This window comes from Malania oleifera, chromosome 13, assembly GCF_029873635.1.
Source record: "Malania oleifera isolate guangnan ecotype guangnan chromosome 13, ASM2987363v1, whole genome shotgun sequence".
NCBI lineage: Eukaryota > Viridiplantae > Streptophyta > Magnoliopsida > Santalales > Ximeniaceae > Malania > Malania oleifera.
The window spans coordinates 70533097-70555647 of record NC_080429.1 but is presented as its reverse complement, the minus strand read 5'-3'; the positions used below and the strand labels follow the sequence as shown (position 1 = coordinate 70555647).

Here is a 22551-nt window from a genome sequence, read left to right as displayed (position 1 = left end):
TATTTTTCCGCTCTGCAACCCGATTTTGTTGAGAAGTGTGGGCACATGATAATTGATGAACAATACCAAACTAGGTCATATAAGTAGTGAATTGCGCACTAAAAAACTCTTTAGCATTATTACTTCGAAGTATTCGAATTGGCAAACCAAATTGAGTCTTTATTTCAGAACAAAAGGCAAAAAATACATGAAATAACTCAGAACGATCTTCTATTAAATATAACCAAGTCGTTCTTGACTAATCACCCACAAAGGTTACAAAGTACTGGAAACCCAACTTCGACACGATCCTACTAGGACCCCAGACATCTTAATGAACTAACATAAAAGGGCTTGCAGCCCGCTTATTGACCGGGAAGCGAAAGAAACACGATGGTGCTTTCCCAAGTGACAAGGCTCACAATCGAGACTAGACACAAAACTCAAACTAGGAACAAGACATTTTAACTTTTCCAACGAAGGATGACCCAAGTGACAATGAATTTGGAAAGGTGGGGCAGCAGTAGTGCAGGTGGTAAAAGGAGATAGCAGTTCAAAATGATAGAGTCCACCAGCTTCACACCCTCCATCGATCGTCTTCCTCATCTTCAAATCCTAGATAACCACAGAATTAGGGAAGAATGTCATTGAACAATGCATGGATTTAGTAATTTTGTTAACGGACATAAGATTGAAATTAAATTTGGGAATATATAAAACCAAAGGAAGAAATATAGAAGAAGCAGGATTTGCCATCCCAATTCCCTTGACTGCAGCAGTGGATCAAAGTAAATTTGCAGGATATTGAAGAGGGGAGAAAAAGCTAGGTATACCTGTGATATGATCAATAGCAGCGGAGCCTATGACCCAATGACTAGGACGAGAAGTACAAGATGACAGGCATACTATGTGATTACCTATTTGTGCAAGAGATGCAATGGGAAGAGAAGCTTGTTGTGATGCTTGATACTATTGGAACTTGGAATACCCTTCCTCTGAAATTGAGACAGTACATTGCCCTCCACTCGACCCCAAAGGGGAGGAGTCAGTGGTGCCTGCATTGGCAACACGTGAAGGTCTGCCATGAAGATCCCAACACTACTCATGAAAACGCTTCATCTCTCCAAAATAATCTGCAATGCTTCTATCTTATTATTGTAACTAAAAGTACTCCTGGGATAAATCATACATACATGTAATGTTATTGGAGTATAGAAATTTGACATAATCCCAAGTCTCCTTGCATGTATCTAGATGGATACACATCCATGCAATCTATGGCTCCATCGAATTCCATAAAAGAGAAATGATCAAGGCATCTTCCTAAACCTACACATCTTTTCTCCTCATCAGAAGAATCAGATCAAAACAAGTGGTCATATTTCCCTAATCCTACTAAATAAATCTGAACAGCTTTTGTCCATTGAGCATGGTTCTTTCCGTCCAACTTTTGAGTCATTATTTGCAGCAGCGATGTAGGAAACAAATTTTTGGGATTCATAGATTCCATCTCAACACTCACAAATCAGCACTCACACCAAAAACAGGAGGAACAATAATTGGGACAATGACAAACTATGTGAAGCACCAACACAACAACAGATGAGGCGAACAACTCAATGATGGATATAGGGCTGCCACAGCACTCACAAATCAGCAACCACACCAAAAACAAGAGGAACAATCAATAATCTGAACAATCACAAACCGTGTGAAGCACCGACGCAACCATGGATGAGGTGAACAACTCACCAATGGATATAGCACTGCCACAGCCTCACAACTGAACCTACGAATGCTACCACGGCTCCAAAAAACTCACGAGGAACCCTTCACAAATCCTGAACAGAAATTAACAGAATACCGCGAGTGCATGGTCGAAAAAGCTTGAATTTTTTAGCAAAACAGTGGCCTAACGGCTTGATAATATAGTCTAAAGAAGGAATCGGAGCATGGCATAAGAAAAAGAAAAAATAAAAAAGTGGCCAGAACTGCACTCATGCGCCGGCGCGTAAGGTTGGCCCTACCGGCATTTGGCTGGCGCATGGGAGTGCGTGGCGTGCCCTCCAACGATGGGGTTTCTTGGGGTGGATCGTTGGGGGGGATCTGATTATGGGTATATGGTTGGTTTTGTGATCTAGTATGGGATGGAGATGGATTAGGGAAGAACAGCCGCAGGAATGGTGTTTTTCAGTGACGGCAAAGGGAAATAGGGTTTAGATAGGATCATGCACTGATACCAGGTTAAGATTTGATTAAAAATGAATGACCTAACTTGAAGATTGGTCTCTCCCTCTATTTATAATACAAATTTAAATACATTATAATGACAATAATACCCTTACCAACTCTCACTAATTAACATACTAGCACACTCAATAATAATAATAATACTAAAAGACATATATAACCTCTAACAATGTCAAACAAATAACGTCCAACAACTTCTTGCCTTGCTACAAAGGGAGCACGTATAAATAAGTGCATTGTCAAAATCTATCCCCATGCTTTATTGTTGGCTTAATGACTATTAATAAGTTAAAATATTTTCGTAAGGGCTTATCTGCCCAATTTTAAGTCATGTACACAATTTTAAGAAGTTCAATTGGACTACTTTATATAATTAAAGAACCTGAATGCAACAAAATAAACCAACAAATGCTCACTTTGATTGAATTGTAACTGGTGGAGCATCCGTTCCATCCCAGACAAAGATCATCCACTTATCCTCGGTAACTTCACACTTATGAAGAATCTTATCAAGACAAGAATTATAAGGATGAGGAATTTGTTAGTATTTTGTAAAAAATTATAGCAGATTTTTCTTAAAAAAAGGCAAAACAATGTAATTGCTTAAATTTCAAAATATAATAACAATAGATAATTAGGCTTTGAAGCCTTCTCTAGTATAGTATCATTAGCCACTCAAATTCATTAAAGGATAGCGGAATGAGATAAAGTTACCTTGCAAACCAAATCAAAACGTTCACCTTCCCTTATCTCTCTCAACAAAGATGATTCCTTCGACCCTAAAAAGCATATGCATTTCTCAAAACTTAGTATCTAGAAATGAAGCATGATTTGAGAATTTGTAATAGGAAAAGAAGCATTTGTGATATAAATACGACACAAAACAGATTTTTAAAGATCAAAACACCATAATTGCCCCTACATTAGGATCTAGCAATGGAGCCTGATTTGAGACTTCATAATAGGAAATGAGGCAGGTGCAATGCAAGAAGTGGCTACATGAATAGATTTTACACAAATAGGTTTTTAAGGGCGTGTTTGCTATCACTGTCAGAAATTGGAGAAACGAAAACCAAAAATCAGAAACAAATACTAAAAACTAGCAACTAACAACCTATTTGGTTAACATTTATAAAACTAATACAAATTAAAAAATTAATTAAAAATGCTCATTTTTATCTTTAAATCAAATACTATTATAAAATATATGATTAAAATAATAAAATTCCAAATAATACATATTAAAAAAATTACTATAATAAAAAAAAATTATTATAATTATTTTACTTAATTGTTCTATTTTTAAATTTTACTTTATAATAAAAATTATATTAGACATGACACTTGAAAAATAGTAGAAGTATTTTGTAATTGGCTTTATTTTATTTTATTTTTTGAAATTTATGTATATTTTATTTTAATTATATTTAATTCACATGATCATTTAATTTTGATTTTAACTTAAAAGTGTATAAAATGAATAATTTAATCCAAAAAACTATATTTGGATATTAAAATTTCTGGCAACCGGTGGCCAAAACAATTGAAAGCCATAAAATCTAGTTTTCAATTTTTTAGCAGGCAACTAAAAATCAGCAACAGAAACAGAAAACAGACAACATAAACAAATGCATTTTTATAATATGTTTCTTCACTTGTGGAGAAAAAGAAACAAAAAACAGCAATGATACCAAACAAACCCTAAGTATCAAAACACCATAACTGCCATTGGAATTTCTCAATTTTGATAAGGTTAGAACTATCATAAAGCAAGAGAGATACCTATAACAATACCTAAAAGTTTCTTAACTTCCACTTCTAATCTAGTGCCACCAAAAAATTGCCAACCCTCACAAATTTTGATGCCATTTTATATATATAATGAACCAGCTTTGTTTTTAAGAGAAAATGCCTCAACAAAACAGCATCTAAAGAATCTCTCTGACTTCAAGTTGCCATTCACATGAATCCATACATTTAGGTAATATAATAATATATTTTAAAAAAATTTAAGTTCTTAGAGAATATATAAATGACACATAAAATTGAATAAAAATCTTTCTAAACAACAAGCTTTAGGCATTCTGTACTTTACATCTATTGTTGATAGTCAAGGTCTTAAATTTCGTTGAAATTTTGGATTTTTGGACAGTTTGAAACAAAATCACGTTCAATTTCTGTTTTTCATATTTTCAGACGACATTTGGAGAATTTACAAAATTCAGGCCGAAAATTCCTTTAGTTTTGAGAAGGAATACCAGCTGAAGTTTCTGAAAATTGAAAGGCAAAATCTGATAAAAAAAGGAGCAAAACTTAGAGTTCTTTATTTTGTCTCAAAATTACTCACAATCATCTATTTTAGTATTCCTCATGTTTTATTCATATTTCTATTATTTAATTTGTGTTTTAGGTTTTGGTTCACCTTTTTATTGGAATAGGAAGGGATCCCTAGCCCAAGTAGTTTTTTTGTATTTAGAATAAGGCAAGACAAGGAAGGAAGCCCCTTTGTTTTTTAGGTTGTTCTAGTAAAAATGGGTATAAACTATAAACTCCAGCCTAGCTCTTAATAAAATGGCTAGGGGAGGCACAAAAAGCGAAAAGCCTCTTGGAAAACTAAGTTTTGGCTCTTGGTGAGCATATGTTTGGGGCTTTTTTCACTTCCTCGACGGAAGATATGGTCTTTCCCCCATCTCATACCTTCTATTTTCTTGTTCTTCAAGACGATTCATTTCGGGAATATGCATGAACTGATCTTGTCTTTCCTTTGGTTTGATTCTTGTTTAGATAGACATGAACTGAGTCACTCTTGTTTGAATTCATATATTTCTTGGTCCAGATGATGTAGGACAAGAAACAAGATACTAGAAAGATTCTAGCTGGAGAATAATTAAGAAGAATTGGGTCAAGGGATTGTTGGGTCTAGTTATTAGTTAAATGTGTGTTTTGACTGAAATACTACAAATTCCAAATAACAGATGCTGAAAAACCAAGAAAAGAAATGGTTCCAGGAAAACAAACAGCTCAGTTTCCAAATAAAACAGCAAAAAAAGGAAAAGCCAAGAGCAGAGGAACAGTTCAGGAGAAGAAGACTGGGGAGCAGCAGAATAGAAATTTCAGGAAAAAATGTGCAGAAATTCCAAAATAGAAAAAGACAGCAAAAGAAAGAAATATCAAAAAGAGGGTTGGCAGATCTGGCTAAGAGCAGCACAGCAGACCAGAAGAAGAAGAAATGAAGAAAGAAGTATGAGATGAGCTGAGCAGATATGTCAGGAAAAAGTGGCAGAAACGAGGGTGTACAAAAATTACTGAAAAACCGAAAACTGGACTGAAACTGAACCGTTTGACATTTCGATTCATTTTTTTGGTTGAAGTTTTCCATTTCACAAATAATTCGGACTGAAAAAGCCAAAAACCGAAAAATAATATATATTAATTAAATTTCCAATATTATGTTCTACACAGGACCATTCTTCTTTTGTTTTTTGGGTAATTCTGAAGATTATATTTACAATAACAATTTATTGTTAACTTCTTTTTATACAGAATCGATTCAAATAGTGAATTTAAAACAGGGATGGAACATTTAAAAATATGGATGAGGGCTATTTCCTCCTCCATCAATGACGCAGGATAAGTTCCATGCTTGAGACTTTTCATTCCTGCATGTGTTTCTTCACAACTGTACGGTTGTCGCCGTATGACCTGGAGGTCACGGGTTCGAGGCGTGGAAACAGCCTCTTGCAAAAATGCAAGGTAAGGCTACGTACTATAGACCCATTGAGGTTTGTCCCTTCCCCGGACCCTGCATAGGCGGGAGCTTTGTGCACCGGGCTGCCCTTATGTGTCGCTTCACAACTCAGAAGTCAGAAGGCAGTGCAGCCACTGCAGCAGCCATTTGTTTGTCCCACATTGGATGCACACAAAATTGGAGAGCCTTGTTCCCCTCATAAATTGATAGCTTGATTTCGTCTGTTTCATCACCATAGGCTTTGGGCCTTCTTTTCAAGGGCAGTAAGCATGCCAGCTACAGCCCATTATAAGAGATTTTCATTGTAGAGGGCAGGTTTGGCATGAGGCTACAGCCCATCGTATCCTCTGAATGATAAGGCAAAAGGATATTACTTTTGTTGGCTATAATCATGAAACAGAAGGAATCAAGCTGTTTAATCTGGTCACTGATAAGGTGATAGTTCATTGAGATGTCACTTTTGACAAGTGAGCTACTTGGGATTGGTCCACCAAAGAGTCAGAATCACCATCAAAGCCTTTAGAAATTTCCAGCGAATATCCAATTGGTGATCCATCATCTACAATTTTTCCTATCCAGTAGTTTAGATTAAAAGAGAAGGGGAAAAAAAAGCAGGGTACATGGAAAAACATTTGTGAGGCATGCCTTGTGCCTTACACCTCAGTGCACCTCTTAAGGGTTGCCTCACCGCAACTGCTATAAGGAGCAAGCCTCATTGCCTCACTGTGCCTAATGCCTGAGGCACACCTTTGAGTATTATGGGAATTGAGCTCTATGATATTGGATCAGAGTAGCGTAGAATCTGGATTGATCCAAGGGAATCTGGGTTGAGCAAATGAAATTTAATGGGCTATCAAACAATTGCAAATATTAGGCGTCACTTGTGCCATGAGAGTAGAAGGGCGGCTGCCTGCAATGGTTGCAAAGAACTGCTTATCTGATAAAGCTAGGCTGGTAGGGAATGGACCGACTCCCTACAATGGAGATTGAGATACTACCAGCAACAGATATTCTGGTAAGATATCCACTAACATTGAAGCCAGCAGGGATGGACAACTGAGATTGGAGCCAAAACTAGGATATGTTATTTTCCCCTTTGGCTCCCTCATCGTGGTGGGACTGGGCAAATGAGGCAATTCCAAGCACCTTTCACAATTAAAACCTATTTATTTAACCATATCCTGTGTATAGAATGAGGTTTCTGCTAGTGTGCGTGTCTGCAGTAGAAGCCGAGCAATCATCCGTCTGCAACTTGCAAGCACTGTGGGGGCAAAATGTCTGCTACTCAAAAGTTCTTCAATTGAGAAGAGAATAACGTTTCAATGTGATAATAGTCAACAACCGTAATATTAGAATTATATAATGAAAACGAAAAAATGTAAATAAAGGAGAGGATTCAATTTATTCCATGAGCACCTGCTTCAAGCTGAAAACCAGCCAACCATTCTCTCAATTCTGCTATAAACTTCTTGTCCTGATCTCTAGGATGGAATTTGGAAGAAATTTGATAAGGATTTAAATCACTACAGTATTTCCCTTCATATAAAGCAAATGCAGAGAACTTCTTGTTGAACAGAGCATATACATCACAACCATGGTTTTTCATCTGCAGAAAGATGGTCCCAAATTTAGTGTGTATTTGCTAAGGTTTACATAAATCAAATATTACTGAAAAAGCTAGCCTTTATGGATGGGCATGTTATCCTGGACAATAAAATCCAAAAACAGCCTACACTATATTATTTACAGTAAGACAATTTTTCAAAAGAACCTATACCAAGAGAGGAGCTTGTTTCAAGAAAAAATTTAACTTAGGACATCTTCACATCAATCTGGTGGCATCATATCCCATGGGTCACTTGATAAATCACAGCTCCAGATTGAGCTATTTGCATCTCTCAAAAATTAGCTAATAAAGCTTAGCTCAAGCCTCACTATTAAAATAACTTTGTTAATTGAGGTGGCCTAAACAATAAAAGGCCTAACTACATGTGAAACATGACTATTTAATATCATTTAAAAAATAAAAAATTTCCATATTTCCAGTTCCTCTTTTCATTTCATCTCTTATTTCAAACTTTCCAGGATAGGCATACTTGCATATCAAAAATAGTTCAATGTCGCTACTCTCAAGAAATATTATCAAAATATAGCAAAATAAAGATAGAAATATTTCCACATTTAGTAAGCTAAATGCTTAATTACTATAAATCCAAAAATGATCAACTTTTTAGCTTTCAGAAATTAGTGACAACACAACAATCAGAGCTGTTTTCTTTTCTGGCCACCTCATCCACACCCTCTGCCTTCACCCTGTCCAACAGACTTCTATTTTGAAGCACATCATTGTTTAAGAGATCAGAATTCACAAAATCATATGTGCCTCTACTTGTTCTTAATGAATTATCCTTTTCTATGTATGAGAGAGAGGGAGGACAATAGGAGATGGTTCACTGAAAGAACCAACCAGGTACAACTTAAAACATTCTGAATCACACCATTATTTAACTATGAAAGTAAAAGTTGTGTGTTTATAATCCTGAACCATATCAGCTAGCTCTCTGACATCTCTTAACATTTCATGCAGCATCTAATATCCACATCCTTTCTACCTTCTTATATTTTTTATTATCCACAAACTTAAAATCCAGTCTCCTCAGGCACTGGTCAATAAATACTAGCCAAAATACTGGATCAGGCCATCATTAGATAGATCCACGAGTCAAGCTTGACTTTGATATTTGTTAAATAGACAAAACCTAATTCAGCACCAGATTAAAACTTCTGGCCCATACATTGAGATGATAATTATAGAGAATTATATTTATACAACCTTGAGTTTCTAGCAGATTGCAAGTTCATGTCTTCTGAAAGCATCAATTAGTGCACTTTCTTATATTAAGTGTGCTCATGTTCATTGTTTGACAAAAGTAAATGGTCAGTCCAGCTAACATTTCCTCTCTCTTAGAAGCTGAACTGTAGCTTCTTCTTCATCCAAAAAATACAACCATTTTTTAAAAAATATATTAAATTTTCCCTCTAAGCATTGTTTTAGACTCATAAAATAAACACTATTCTAGAACAAATCATCTTTCAACAATTTTTGAAGTTACTTTTTATTTTATTTTTTTATTCAAATGAGGAATTTATTAAGAATAAGAAGTACAAGGAGTATAAGGAATTCTCCTTAAAAGATACAATAAAGAAAAGAAAAAAGACAAAATAAATCAAAACAGCACAGCTAGCCAATCACGCAGTAGATCAGAAATAGAAAAACCATTCGAAACATCCAGCTGCAAAAACTCACAAGCCAGGTACTCAATTCTATTCCAAGGCATAATCGAAGATATCCTCTTCCCAGTAAAAATACGAGCATTACTTTCCAACCAATCCCACAGAAAACCGCAAAAATTGCAAACATCCATAGTGCTGAAGTATCTTTACCCCTTCCAAAACCTGTAAAGTAGAAACAAATCCTCCACTGACTCCAGACACACCAACTCTCCTAATAAGCCAAAAAGATTATTCCACACCCTCCAAGAAAAAGGAGCAATGAAGGAATAGGTAAGAAGAACATTCTAAATTATGAAAACAAAGAGAACATATCTCCGGAGATAGAGCATTTGAAGGCATCCTAATCTGCAACAGATTGTTAGTGTTAACTCTATTAAGAACAACCGACCAAATAAAAGCCTCAATCTTAGAGGGGACTTTAGCCATCCAAAAGTTAACAGTGAAGTGGGAAAGACAAGTTTTTTTTTTGGTCAAATGCTCAAAGAAAGAATTACAAGAATACTGCTCAAAAGAATCAAGAATCCAGGAATGAGTCTCGCTCCTTTTAGAAAGGTCCTTACCATCCAACAAACTTAATAACGAGCAAGCTCCAAAACCTCCCTATTGCTAAGAGCCCTACGAAAATAGAAATTCTAATAGAAACCAATCACATTAGAACTAAAGAATGAGGAAATAGATTCATTGTACAAAGAGGACAATCTAAAAAAATGGGGAAAAATGAGCAAAGTGAAGAACCCCCCACCCAAATGTCTTCCCAAAGACAAACATGATACCTATTCCAAAATAAAATTTGTATAAAGAATAAAAAGATGATATAACTGTAAAATTCCCTTCCAAGGACTTTCACAAGAACATCTCAACCCCAAATTAGCATCCCACATGCAAATAAAATTTACTACTAGTAACTTTGTGCCAAAGGGAAGCCTACTTGAAGGGAAATGCCATAACCATTTCCACATTAAAGAAATGCTCTTAGACATTAACTTGCCGAGACCCAAACCACACCCCCTCCCCCTTCCTTTTTAGACCCACAGACATCCTCCCAACTAACCAAATGATTTTTATTCTCCCTCACTGGGACCAAAGAAAATCTCTCATGATCTTCTTAACACTACAAGCTACCCTCACATGCATTCCAAAGATAAAAAAGAAATAAAAAGGTATACTAGTCACACTAGTCACTAAACTGATAGATCTAAATCTTCAACTTCAATAGACCTACTCTTCTTGGGCACCAAAATGATAGAAGTTGTTAATGCTTTAACCAAAATCCCATAAAAGAATCCATTGAATATCTTCATTAAATCCCCTCTAACTATGATAACCATACTTTATAGGCCACAGTAAATTTAAACTACTTCGATAAATTAGGATGATTATGCTTTGTTTTGCATTAAACAAGTTCATTTTCTTTTTCTTGTATAAAAATAGAAGATATCATTAATAGAAAGAGAATTTACAAGAGCGTGAATGAGAAATCTCTGAAGACAAATTGGATTCTCCAAGACTAAACTAAAACATAAAAAATGCCCACGAAAAAATCATCCAGTCAACATGTTCCTCCAATCACTTTGCAGCTCCTGAAAACTTGCCTCTTTAAAAAATCCATACCCGCCACATCACAAAGAGGCCAAATATTTTAAATTTTTCCCAACCAAAATTAGATTTAATTTTTCCCTAAAAAATATTTGAGCATTACGTTCCATCCATAAACCCCATAATACTAAGAAAAAACCACATTTCCATAAAGTTGCCCTATCCTTTCTTCTACCAAGACCTGCAAAGGATATTTCTAAAAAGTCTTCCACCGAAGGAGGACAAACCCAATTTTCTCCCATTATGCAAAAAAGCATATTCCAAATATTCCAAGAAAATTCACATTGCAAAAGAAGGTGAGAAGTAGCCTCAGAGTTCTTGTAACAAAGCGCACATACATTAGGAGAGAAAGTCTTCATAGTTCATAGGTCTCTTAATTTGCAACAAGTATTGATATTTATCTCATTAATCACAACCAAGTGAAAGCCTTTATTTTAGAGGGAACCTTAGCCTTCCAAATAGTGGAGTATAACAAGAAAGAAGAGTTGGAAATGAATCAAAAATTCAAAAAAAATACTTGCAAGAAAACACACCTAACTGGTCCAAAGACCAAGAACGAACGTCCCTCCCCAAAGACAAATTACTCTTGCTCAATAAAGATAACAAGTATGACAATCCCACGATCAGCCTATTGTTCAGAGATCTCCTAAAATGAAGATTCTAGGGAGGAAAAAAAAAAAAAGGACTACTCAATTCACCAACAAAGAAAGAAATGACTTTATTTTGTTTAGAACTAAGATGAAATAGACGAGGGAAAGTAGAAAATGGTGCATTTCCTAGCCAACAGTCTTTCCAAAAATGAATATGAGAACCCTCCCCACCTCAAGTTTAGTGCAAGGGATGAAAGAAGGATAAATCTAAGAAATGGATCTCCACAGACTCCACAAAAGAGCATCTTAAATTAGCATTGGTACCCCCCCCCCCCCGGTTCTCATCCAACCCAAACTTACTTCTTATTACTTTATGCTAGAGGGACGATTCTCCTGGAGGGAAATGCCATAAGCTAGAAGAGTGGTGCTTTTAGACACCCTCTTAGCAAGACCCAAACCACCCTTCTTTTTAGATCTAAAAACCTCATTCCAACTCACTAAATGATCCTTATAACTCCCCCACTAAACCACAAAAACTCTTTATTTATCCTCTCGAGCTTGCTAGCAATCCCCACTGGAAACTTGAAGATAGACATGAAATATAATGGGAGGTTAGCAAGACAAGCTTGAATCAAAGTAATTCTACCTCCAAGTGAAAAGAGGACTCCCTTTCAACCATCTAATCTCTTCGTCACCCTTTCCACTACCGGGTTCCAAAAAACTGTAGCTCTAGGGTTACCCCCCACAAAGGGACACATAAGTATGCCAAAGGCCAATCTCAAATACCACACCCCACTTTGTTAGCCCACTCTCTAACACGCTTGACTGGCACATTCATAGATGCTAAACTACTTTTCTCCATATTGATTTTGAGCCCAAACACCCTCTCGAAAATATAAGGAATATGCAAAATACACGTAAAAGAAAGACTGTGATCATCTACAAAGAAAATGGTGTCATCAGCGAACGGGAGATGCGAAACCACCAACCCTTCTCTCCCCACTTCCAGACCTCTAACCAATCCCTTGCCATCACCCTATCCACCATCCTACTCAAAACATTTGCTACAAGAACAAACAAAAAGGGAGATAAAACGGTCTCCTTGTCTTAAACCCCTCAAAGCACCAAACCAAGATTTAGGCTCACCATTCACAATTACCAAAAACCACACATTAGACAATCAACCCCTGATCCAATGATGCCAACACACACCAAGACCCTTTCTCACAAAAACTCTATCCAAAAAACTCCAGCTCACTCTATCGTAGGCTTTCCCAAAATCAAGTTTAAAGACAACCCCCCCCCCCTTTCTTATTCCTACAAATACCCTCCACCACCTCCTTGGCAACAAAAATACCATCCACTATTTGCCTTCCCCCAATGAACGCATGTTGAGCACTAGAGATGGTGTCATCGAGCACTGCACTCAGTATATTTGCTAAGACTTTAGTAATAATCATATACACACTAGAAACAAGACTAATAGGTCTAAAATCCTCCATTTTATAGAATTAGATTTCTTTGAAACCAATACTCTTACTACGGACTCCATTATCAAAGAACTTGCTAAAAACCTTCAACAAATCCTCCTTTACTATATCACAACAATCTTGAAAAAATAAAAATTAAATTAAAAAAAAAAAGCGTTAAAATAACATAATGGTTTGAATTGTCCTCTCTTTTGAGAAGGTCTTTCATTATATAGGCAAGACAGCCAATTATACAAGGGAACTTAAATATGTACATGCTAATTACATAGAGTGATCTTAGGAAGCTATATACGGTAAGCCAGCTAATTTACATAGAGCGATTTTAGGAAGCTATATATGGTAATCTAAATCTCCTCTCCTATTTATGAAAATATATACAGCCTAGATTAATAGCTATTAACAAGGCATAATTTATGGGCTTCTATTGACATCCCCCCTCAAATTGATGTGGGCTATCCATAAGCATCAATTTGTTTGTAAGAAAATTATGTCGTTGCCGTGTGAAAGCCTTGGTGAAAATATCTGTCACTTGAAGATCGCTAGACCCATGAGGAAAAGAGAGAGTCTAAGCTTCAAACGCCTCACGGATGAAGTGGCAATCAACCTCAATATGTTTAGTGCGTTCATGGAAGATGGGATTGGCTGAAATGTGAATGACACTAGTACTATCTGCATGAAGAGAAGTAGGACCACCTGGAGAGAAGCCAAGTTCAGCCAATAGCCCTCGGAGCCAATGTATCTAAGCGCAAGGTTGGGACATGGCCCTACATTCGGACTCAGAAAAGGACTTAGAAACACGGTCATGTTTCTTGCTTTTCCAAGAAATAAGAGTCGGACCAAGAAACATACACCAACCCTTAGTAGAATGTTGAGTGTCACTACACCCGGCATAATCAGCATCACTATATGCTACAAGATCAAGTGAAGTACCAGCAAGATAGAAAAACCCCCGCAAAGTTGTGCCATGGACATAGCGAATGATTCTTCGAACTGCAGCTATATGAAGGTGCCGAGGAGAAGCCATGAACTGACTAACCTGTTGGACTACACAAGAAATATAAGGTCTAGCAATTGTAAGATAAACCAAGCTGCCAACCAGCGTACGATAGGCTACAGGGTCTGATAACAAGTCACTCTCTTCTTTGCGCAGCATGAGATTAAGTTCCATGGGAGTATCAAGGGGGTTAGAGTCCTGGAGACCAACAGCAGCCATCAAATCCTGGGCAAACTTGTGTTGTGACAGAAAAATGCCATATTAACCATTTCTAGACCAAGAAAATATGTAAGAGACCCCAGATCCTTCATGTGAAAAGAGTCTTGTAAATACTGCTTTAATTGGGAGATTTGAACCGAACCTGTGATGATTATGTCGTCAACATTCACCAAGAGAATGACAACACCAATCTCAATTTTGCGAAGAAACAAAGATGCATCATACTTGCTTTTGAGAAAAGCAAACTTGAGTAGGGTAGAAGTAAATTTCTCATACCATGCATGAGGGGCTTGTTTGAGACCATACAAGGAGCGACGCAGCTTGCACATTGCTGAAGTAGGGTTGGATAGTAAACCTGCAGGACGCATATAAACATCTTTCTTGAGATCCTCATGGAAAAAGGCGTTCTTCACATCCATTTGGTGCAAACCCCAATTTTGAGAAGCGGCAATAGCCAAAATTGTGCAAATGGTGATCATTTTGGCCACCGGAGCAAAAGCTTCCTCGTAATTTACTCCATAATTTACTCCATATTCTTGATTATTTCCAAGATCTACTAAGTGGGCTTTATACCTGTCCAAACTACCATAAGACGTAACCTTAACAGAATAGACCCACTTACAACCAAGTGGAGTCACACGTGCAAGACAATCCACCACTTCCCAAGTCTTATTGGCCTCAAGAGCACATAGTTCCTCCTGTATGGCCTGCTGCCAGCATTTCTCTTTGACTGCTTGCGAGTAACTAGTAGGAATAGCAATAAAAGATAGAGTGGCAGACAGTGGAGAAGTACCAACCTTACGTGATGGGAATCCATCATGATCAGATACTCTAAAGGAGCGGCGCAAAGGAGCAAATGGCAAAACAGGAGCAGAAAGGGGCAGCATTGGAGGTCTCCGCTGGTATACCATGCCTAGCTATAACCTTTCAACATGAGTACTAGGAAGCACTAAAAGTGTCATCAAAAGAAGGCAAGAAAGCAATGGAAGACTCCGATGAGGAAGAAATAGGAAAGAACCACTGATTTTCGAAAAAGAGCACATTCCTTGAAACACGACCCGATTAGAGTTTGGATCATAGTATAAATAACTCTTTTGTGTGACACTATATCCCAAGAAGGCACAACGGATGGATTGGGCAGAAAGCTTGTTTCTATCCGATAGGGGAAGATGCATAAAGCATACACACCCAAAAATGTGAAGATTTGTATAGGTAGGATTGTGATGATAAAGCCTGAAATATGGACTCGAAATCCAAAACTTGGGAAGGAAGTCTATTTATAAGAAAGGTTATTGTGGCAAGTGCTTCTACCCAAAACATAGGAGGAACCATAGACTCAATGAGCATGGTCCGGACAACATCTAAAAGATGACGATTCTTTCGTTCAACTACTCCATTTTGTTCTGGAGTATATGGACAAAAACGTTGAGAGATAATACCTTTAGATTGCAAGAAAGATTGGAACTCATGAGACATATATTCCCCATCCGAGTCGGACCAAAGAATTTTAATAGAAGCTAAAAATTGAGTGTCAACAAGGGCTAAGAACAGTTTGAACATATGAAAAACTTCTTATTTGTGCCGCAAGAAATACACCCATGTATATCTGTTGTAGTCATCGATAAATGTCACAAATTATTTGTATTGGGCATGAGAAATACTAGGACTAATACCCCAGACATCACTATAAATGATCTCAAAACTGTGGGTGGCTCTACTTCCTTCAGAAGGAAAGGGTAAAGTCTTACTTTTGCCAAGTTTACAAGTTGCATAATCAAGAAACATAGTGAAAGAAGAATGCTCTTTATTATTCAATAGACCAGATTTCAACAAATAAGACAGAACCCTAGAAAATGAAAAAAAACCAAGGCGCTTATACCAGACTTCATTTGACACTCTAGACTTATTACAAAGTAAAACAGTACAGAGAAAGAAGGTAAGCTTCGTGGAACAGGTAGTTCTAGAGAAAAGAGACGTCCATGCTTAGGCCCCTTCGCTATCAACTACCCTGACATCTGATCCTGCACAACACAACCACTATGAGTAAAATGTACATCATAATTTTGGTCCACAAGCTAGCCAATAGAAACTAAATTCACAGAGAGATTAGGTGATACAAGAACATCCTTAAAGGAAGAAGACACATAACCAACTGCCACAATGGGTAGAGCAACTACCATTGGATGTTTGAATATATGAAGAGCCACAATATTCCCTGACATTACTTTAACCATGGAGAGAATTAGTCATGTGATTAGAAGCACCAGAGTCTAAGATCCAAGAGGGAGACGAAGAACCAGTACCTTGAAGACCCAATGCTGAAAATGCACTCACAATCATTTCTTGCTCTGTTTCTCGAGTTAGAAAACATGCTGAAGGCTGTAAAGCAACACTAGAAGTTGCAGCAGTAGCAACAAACATAGTTGGCGGTAAGTCATCATTAACAACAGCATGATAAACCTCGTTGGAGCATAAAGGACGAATAGTACAATCTTTAATAATGTGCCCTAGTTGCTTGCAGTAATTACAAAATTTTTGAGGACAGTCAGGGGCAATATGGCCATATTTCTTGCAACTATAGCACTATGTGGTGCTCATGTCATGACCCTTCCCCTTGCCATGAGCAGCATAGGCAACTGAGATAGTATTAGAAGCAACAAAAGACTGCTCCATAATATTTTGAGTATTGAGGCATTGTCCCTCATGCAACAGTTCTCCAAAACATGCCTCCAAAATCAGAACAGGATCTCTATTGACTAGAGAGGCACGAATAGATTCAAAGTCAGGCCTCAATTTCATTAGAAATTGGTCCCTTTGGCTGGTTTTGAGTACCTATTGTACTGTCGCCAATCCTACCTCCAATCCTTCTACAGAGACCGCTGCTGTAACAAGGTCGGAATAATCATTCCACAAAATCAGAAAACCAGAGTAGTAGTCTTGAACTGATAGAACTCCTTGAGTATAGTTAGCAATGGCCAACTCAATATGGAAGCGCCTAGCATTGTTGTCTTGGTTATAGACTTGCTTGAGATAATTCCACATAGCCTTTGCAGACCTATGAGGATGCAGAGAAAGAATCAGATGTGGCTCCATGGAACCAAGAATCCAAAACATAATTTGATTATATTTGGCATCCCAAGCTGCCTTATCGGCCACAGACCTTTCCGCAGTAGATCCCCCTTTGCTGCTGCCAATCTATGTCCCCACAGCTCTTTATCCTTGAGAAAGGTCTCCAATTGAAACTCCCAAGCAGCATAATTTTTGCCAGTTAATCTGACACAAACATTATCTGACTTCTCCATTAGTACTGAGGCTATGACTGAGAAAACTAGGACTGAGATTTCTTAGAGAATGCCTCTTATACCATAACAGAATGGTTCGAATTGTCCTCTCTTTTGAGAAGGTCTTTCATTATACAGGCAAGACTGCTAGTTCTACAAGGAAACTTAAATATGTACATGCTACTAACACAAAGTGATCTTAGGAAGCTATATATGGTAAGCCAACTAATTTACATAAGAGTGATTTTAGGAAGCTATACATGGTAAGCTAAATCTCCTCCCCTATTTATTAGAATATATACAGCCTAGATTAATAGCTATTAACACGGCATAATTTATGGCCTTCTATTGACAAAAAACATTCAGGCCTGGAGTCTTATCCCTATCCATCCCAAAAACCACCCCCCTAACTTCTTCCTCATCAAAAGTTTTCTTTAACCAACACATATGATCAGCAGATATAAGGTTCCAATCTAATCCCTCTACTATCGGCCTCTAATAATCCTCCTCCGAATACAAGTTCTGAAAGAAATTGGTGATAACAGAGGCACTATGACCTTGATTATTAGAAACTATCCCATCCCCCACATCTAACTCCCTAATCAAATTCTTACTTCTTTCCCATTAGCTAGTCTATGAAAGAAAGAAGAGTTGCAGCCACCATCCTTAACCCATTTGAATTTGGTCTTTTGTCTCCCACTCCTCATTTCCAAAATTATCACCTCTTCTAGCTTGTTTTTCAAGGAAACTCTGCTTATCTCCTCACTATTTGTAAGACTACAATCTTGCTCCTTCCTATCTACTTAAGTTAACTTGCTCAATATGTAAGATTTTCTAATTGTGATGTCACCAAACACCACCTTATTCCAAACTTTCAAATTTTCCTTCAAACGTTTCAACCTTCTCATGAAACAGATTTCACTCCAATCCCTATCCAAATGCTCTCCCCAAGAGGTCCTAACCGAAGGCCTGAAGGAAGCATGATTCAACCACATATTCTCAAATCTAAAATCTATAGGACCCCAAGACGCCTTACTAGATTCCAACAGGATTGGATAGAGGTCAGACGCAGTTCTAGGAAGAACACAATGAGAAAGGATTGGAAATTCATCCTCCCATTTGCTGCAAAACAAAAACCTATCAAGTCTACTAGCCATTGCTCCCCCCCCCCCCCTCCCCAAACAAGCCAAGTAAGCAAAGCGTTTCCCCAAGGGAACATCGCTTAAACCACAATCCTTTATAAGCAAATCAAAATTATGCATGCTAGCTGTTACTCTACTACCCCCTTTCTTCTCGCTGGGGAATCTCACTACATTAAAATCACCTCCCACAATCCACCTAGGGGAGTAGAAGCCAAAAACATAATACAACTCCTCCCAAAAAGAACTCCTAAAAGTTGGTCTAGTAGGCCTATACACAGAGGACACCCACTCTCTCTCTCTCTCTCTCTCTCTCTCTCTCACTCTCTCACTTCGACCTTTCGCCGATCATTGCCCGTTTCAACAATTAGAAGTTACCACGAGGATCAAGGAGTGAATATCTACAAGTCTAGCAGAGCGGATTCTCGAACTCGGGAAAAAGCTAGGGTTCGGTTTTTGAGTGTCTCGGGCTATTTTTCAGGCAATAGGTAAGGGGATCTAGTTAAGTCAATTTTTTAATGATTTTGAATCGTACGAAATGTTTATGGAGTAAGTGTATTTATGTTTTCAGTTGAGGTTTCAAAAACTGACCGTTCAAAAGGTAATTTTTCAAACCTAGGATATATGGTATCCTACTTTAAGTACAAATGAACAGTGGGAAGACCGATTTTATGTTTTTAAACCATAAATACTATGTTTTCATGGTTGCCTACGGGTTATGTTTAAAGTACAGGAGATTGTGTGGCAAGTGAATAGTATGTATGTATGTATTATGTTATAACCGAAATGATGAATGTTTGTGAAATACTGAACTATTTGAGAAATATACTCGAACTGTTTGTGAAAATACAAGATGATGTCTACAGCCGTGAGGACTAGGTATACGTTTAACAGTTGAGTCGGGTATGATATGACGGCCGAGGGGCGGAAGTTACATGTCAGGTTTTATATGAAATGATTATGAAATATGGTTTTATTACTTAAATTACATGATATGCTTTAGGAACCCTGATGGACCATTATGTCAAGAGCACGGTACCGTTGCTAGGATTTATATATGTGACCATGTGCGCCACATTGTACTGCGAGAGTGGTGTGATGGTCTATGCCGATTAGCCTCGATAGAGGGTGTACCATACCTCGAAGGCCGGACTTTTAGTACACGATAGGGCAATCGAGGCACGCAAGTACATTGCGGATGCCTGCGTAGTTAGAGTTATGACACGGATGAATGTTGACTTTGTCTGGGTTGATCACCCCAGGCTTAGTCCAGCCTTTAGGCAGTACAACCCTGACCACAAAGGTTTATACATGGCGTTAGTCCTAGGAGGTGTCTTTTATGCATATCTATACATTAAATGATAATGTTATGAAATGAATGAAGTGTCTATGCCAGGAAAACAAAACAAGTATTTCCAACTATATATGTATGTATGATGTTAAGACAACTATTTTCGATTATATGAAGAATGAATGTTTTCTGTAAGCACTAAAAGCACACTGCCCACGCACTGATATTAACTTGATCACCCTTACTGAGAAGTGTCTCACCCCAATATACAATCATCTTTTCAGGAAACTACAGGTATCGTGCTTAGCAGGATCAGGGGATGAAAGTTAGATTAGTTCCTTTTTGAGAGTGTCTGTAAGAACTCTGGCGTATGTAAGCTATGTTGTCAAGCTCAGGGCTTGTATTATGGTCATATGGACCGAACTAGTTGTTCAGTTTTGGTTGAATTGTAATATGGATGCATGGAAACCTTTATGTATGAACAAACCTAGAACACTGGTAATGTATGTATGGAGAATGTTTCATTACTTCCGCTACATTATTGTTAAATGATCAATGGTATTAGGTACGCATATGTCACTTTAGTAGCAACCCAGGCCCATGTGGCAGGTTGGGGCGTTACACTTACCACCCTTGCCAACCCCTTTTCCGCGCTCGTAATTAATAAAAGAAACCAGATTTTCAAGCTCTTTATGGACTTACTTTTTCCTTCTTTCATAAGTCCTAAGACTAAGGCCCACTTTCACCGAGTTTCCAGCATGACCTAACTAGATCCCCAAGGAGTGGGTCTATATTGGCTCTCTCGCCAACCTCACAACTAGACCCACAACCCCTTTTCCGCGCTCGTAATTAATAAATGAAACCAGATTTTTAAGCTCTTTATGGACTTTCTTTTTCCTTCTTTCATAAGTCCTAAGACTAAGGCCCACTTTCACCGAGTTTCCAGCATGACCTAACTAGATCCCCAAGGAGTGGGTCTATATTGGCTCTCTCGCCAACCTCATAACTAGACCCACAACCCTTCCTCCAATTAGAGTCCTCCTTATGGCTATTTCGAAGAAAGGATGGGTTAGGTAGGAATAGGTAAAATACCTTTGCTAATTCTATACAGGCTAGGGTCCTCCATAAGAAGATAACCCTTCCCAAAAAATCACCCCCCCCCCCCCACAGCAACACAAGAAGGATTAATAGAATTATCCATAGGAGAACAAATGAACCCAAGGCCAATATTAGAACGCACAGACCCCTCAATGTTTAAGACTTTCAAATGATCAAAGTTGCAATTAATGAGATTAATACTTGTTTGAGCATTTTCAAAAGGTTGAACGCAATCTCTATCCAACTGCTGTGATATCATTATCGACTTGGCACCATTAGCCAACTCTTTCCCCACATTTTCTTTACTATAACGTTCTGATTGACCCAAAATAGATAAATTATTCTCTGTTTCCTAGGAGGTAGCCTCTTGCCTCATGATTTCACCACCACTCCTCTCCTGGCATAGGAGTCTCTAATATATCCAAAGTTTTCAGCTGAAAAGAGCCCATACAGACGTCCTCCAATTCCCGAATCTATTCCGAAAGCAGACCATTATTATCCTCTAACAGTCTTCAAGTTCAATATCAAAGACCTACAAAATACACCTTTGTTTGGCTTCTCAAAGTTGTGTTGTATGTTCCACAACTTTTTTTGAAAATCTCATTTTTAACCAGTTCTTCGATATCTAAAGATGCTACATTACTTGTGACGACCTGCTCAATTTTCACATTTTTTTTTTTAATAATAATAAGCTCAATATCACAAATCCCAATTCAACAGATCATAATCCACCTGGACCCATGGTACTAGGGATAAATCAGAACACGACACGGAAGCCTAAGCAGCAGGAAACATATATTCACAATATTGTAATACAAAATATCCATCATATTATTACAAATACTAGTCTCTATAACCACTATATTTTCATATATACATCCCAAAAATAAGATCTAAAGGCATTTCCCACAAAATCTAACTGTCCCTACAAAACTTACCCTTCAAAAAGGGCAGATCTACCGTACTAACCAAGCAGGGCTTTTCCAGCTCTCCTATCTGGGGTTCCTGAAAAGTTTATAAAATTTTGGGGTGAGACACCTCTCAGTAAGGGAAATAAACTAATACCAGTGTGTAGCAACATGAGTATTTCGTGTTCTACGTATACCATACATAATATATTCAGTAACTGTTTTGTCAAATCTGAGAAAACATACATATATCAAATCAGAGTAGAACATACTGCATTTTCATAAACAAATCTCATCTCATATAATAGTAATAACATAAAACATTCTTGGTAGGTTAGCTGACTGTTGTCATGTATTACCCCCATATGACTGGGTTGTGTGGCTCGAAAACAGGACCTGACAATGGTTGGCCGACCACTGCTAAGTCAAACGTACAGTCTGTAAGTCCGATGGGTCTGCCTAACCTGGTCCGTACACCAAGGGCGATCACTCACACTTCTTAAAAACCACATCGACCACCCAATCTCACACCACTCCGTATAGTGGCGTTAACACAAATATCATGATCACGAAGACCATGGACACGTAGCAACGGTACCGTGCAAGTGCTAGCCTAGACCAAGCCAAACAGGTTCCGATATCATATAGTATATACTGAAACTGAAATACATGAA

The 22551-nt window shown here is 37.7% G+C and overlaps 1 protein-coding gene across 17 annotated transcripts in view; it reads right to left on the bottom strand.

Moving 5' to 3' along the window:
* The window catches only part of LOC131146860 (protection of telomeres protein 1a-like), a 129397-nt gene that overhangs the window by 71611 nt on the left and 35235 nt on the right, over positions 1 to 22551 (bottom strand). For 14 of the 17 annotated variants that reach the window (XR_009134483.1, XM_058096686.1, XM_058096687.1 and 11 more), the window contains exons 3-5: positions 7394 to 7583; positions 2944 to 3008; positions 2646 to 2734 (exon numbers count right to left, since the gene is read on the bottom strand). Coding sequence is in view for 16 of the 17 variants with exons in the window: in XM_058096686.1 (XP_057952669.1) it covers positions 2646 to 2734; positions 2944 to 3008; positions 7394 to 7583 (344 nt within the window). In the remaining variant the exon portion in view is untranslated. Of the gene's footprint in view, positions 1 to 2645; positions 2735 to 2943; positions 3009 to 7393; positions 7584 to 9284; positions 9513 to 21907; positions 21975 to 22551 lie in introns of those variants that run through there. The other 3 variants (XM_058096681.1, XM_058096675.1, XM_058096676.1) reach the window with 2 other exon arrangements.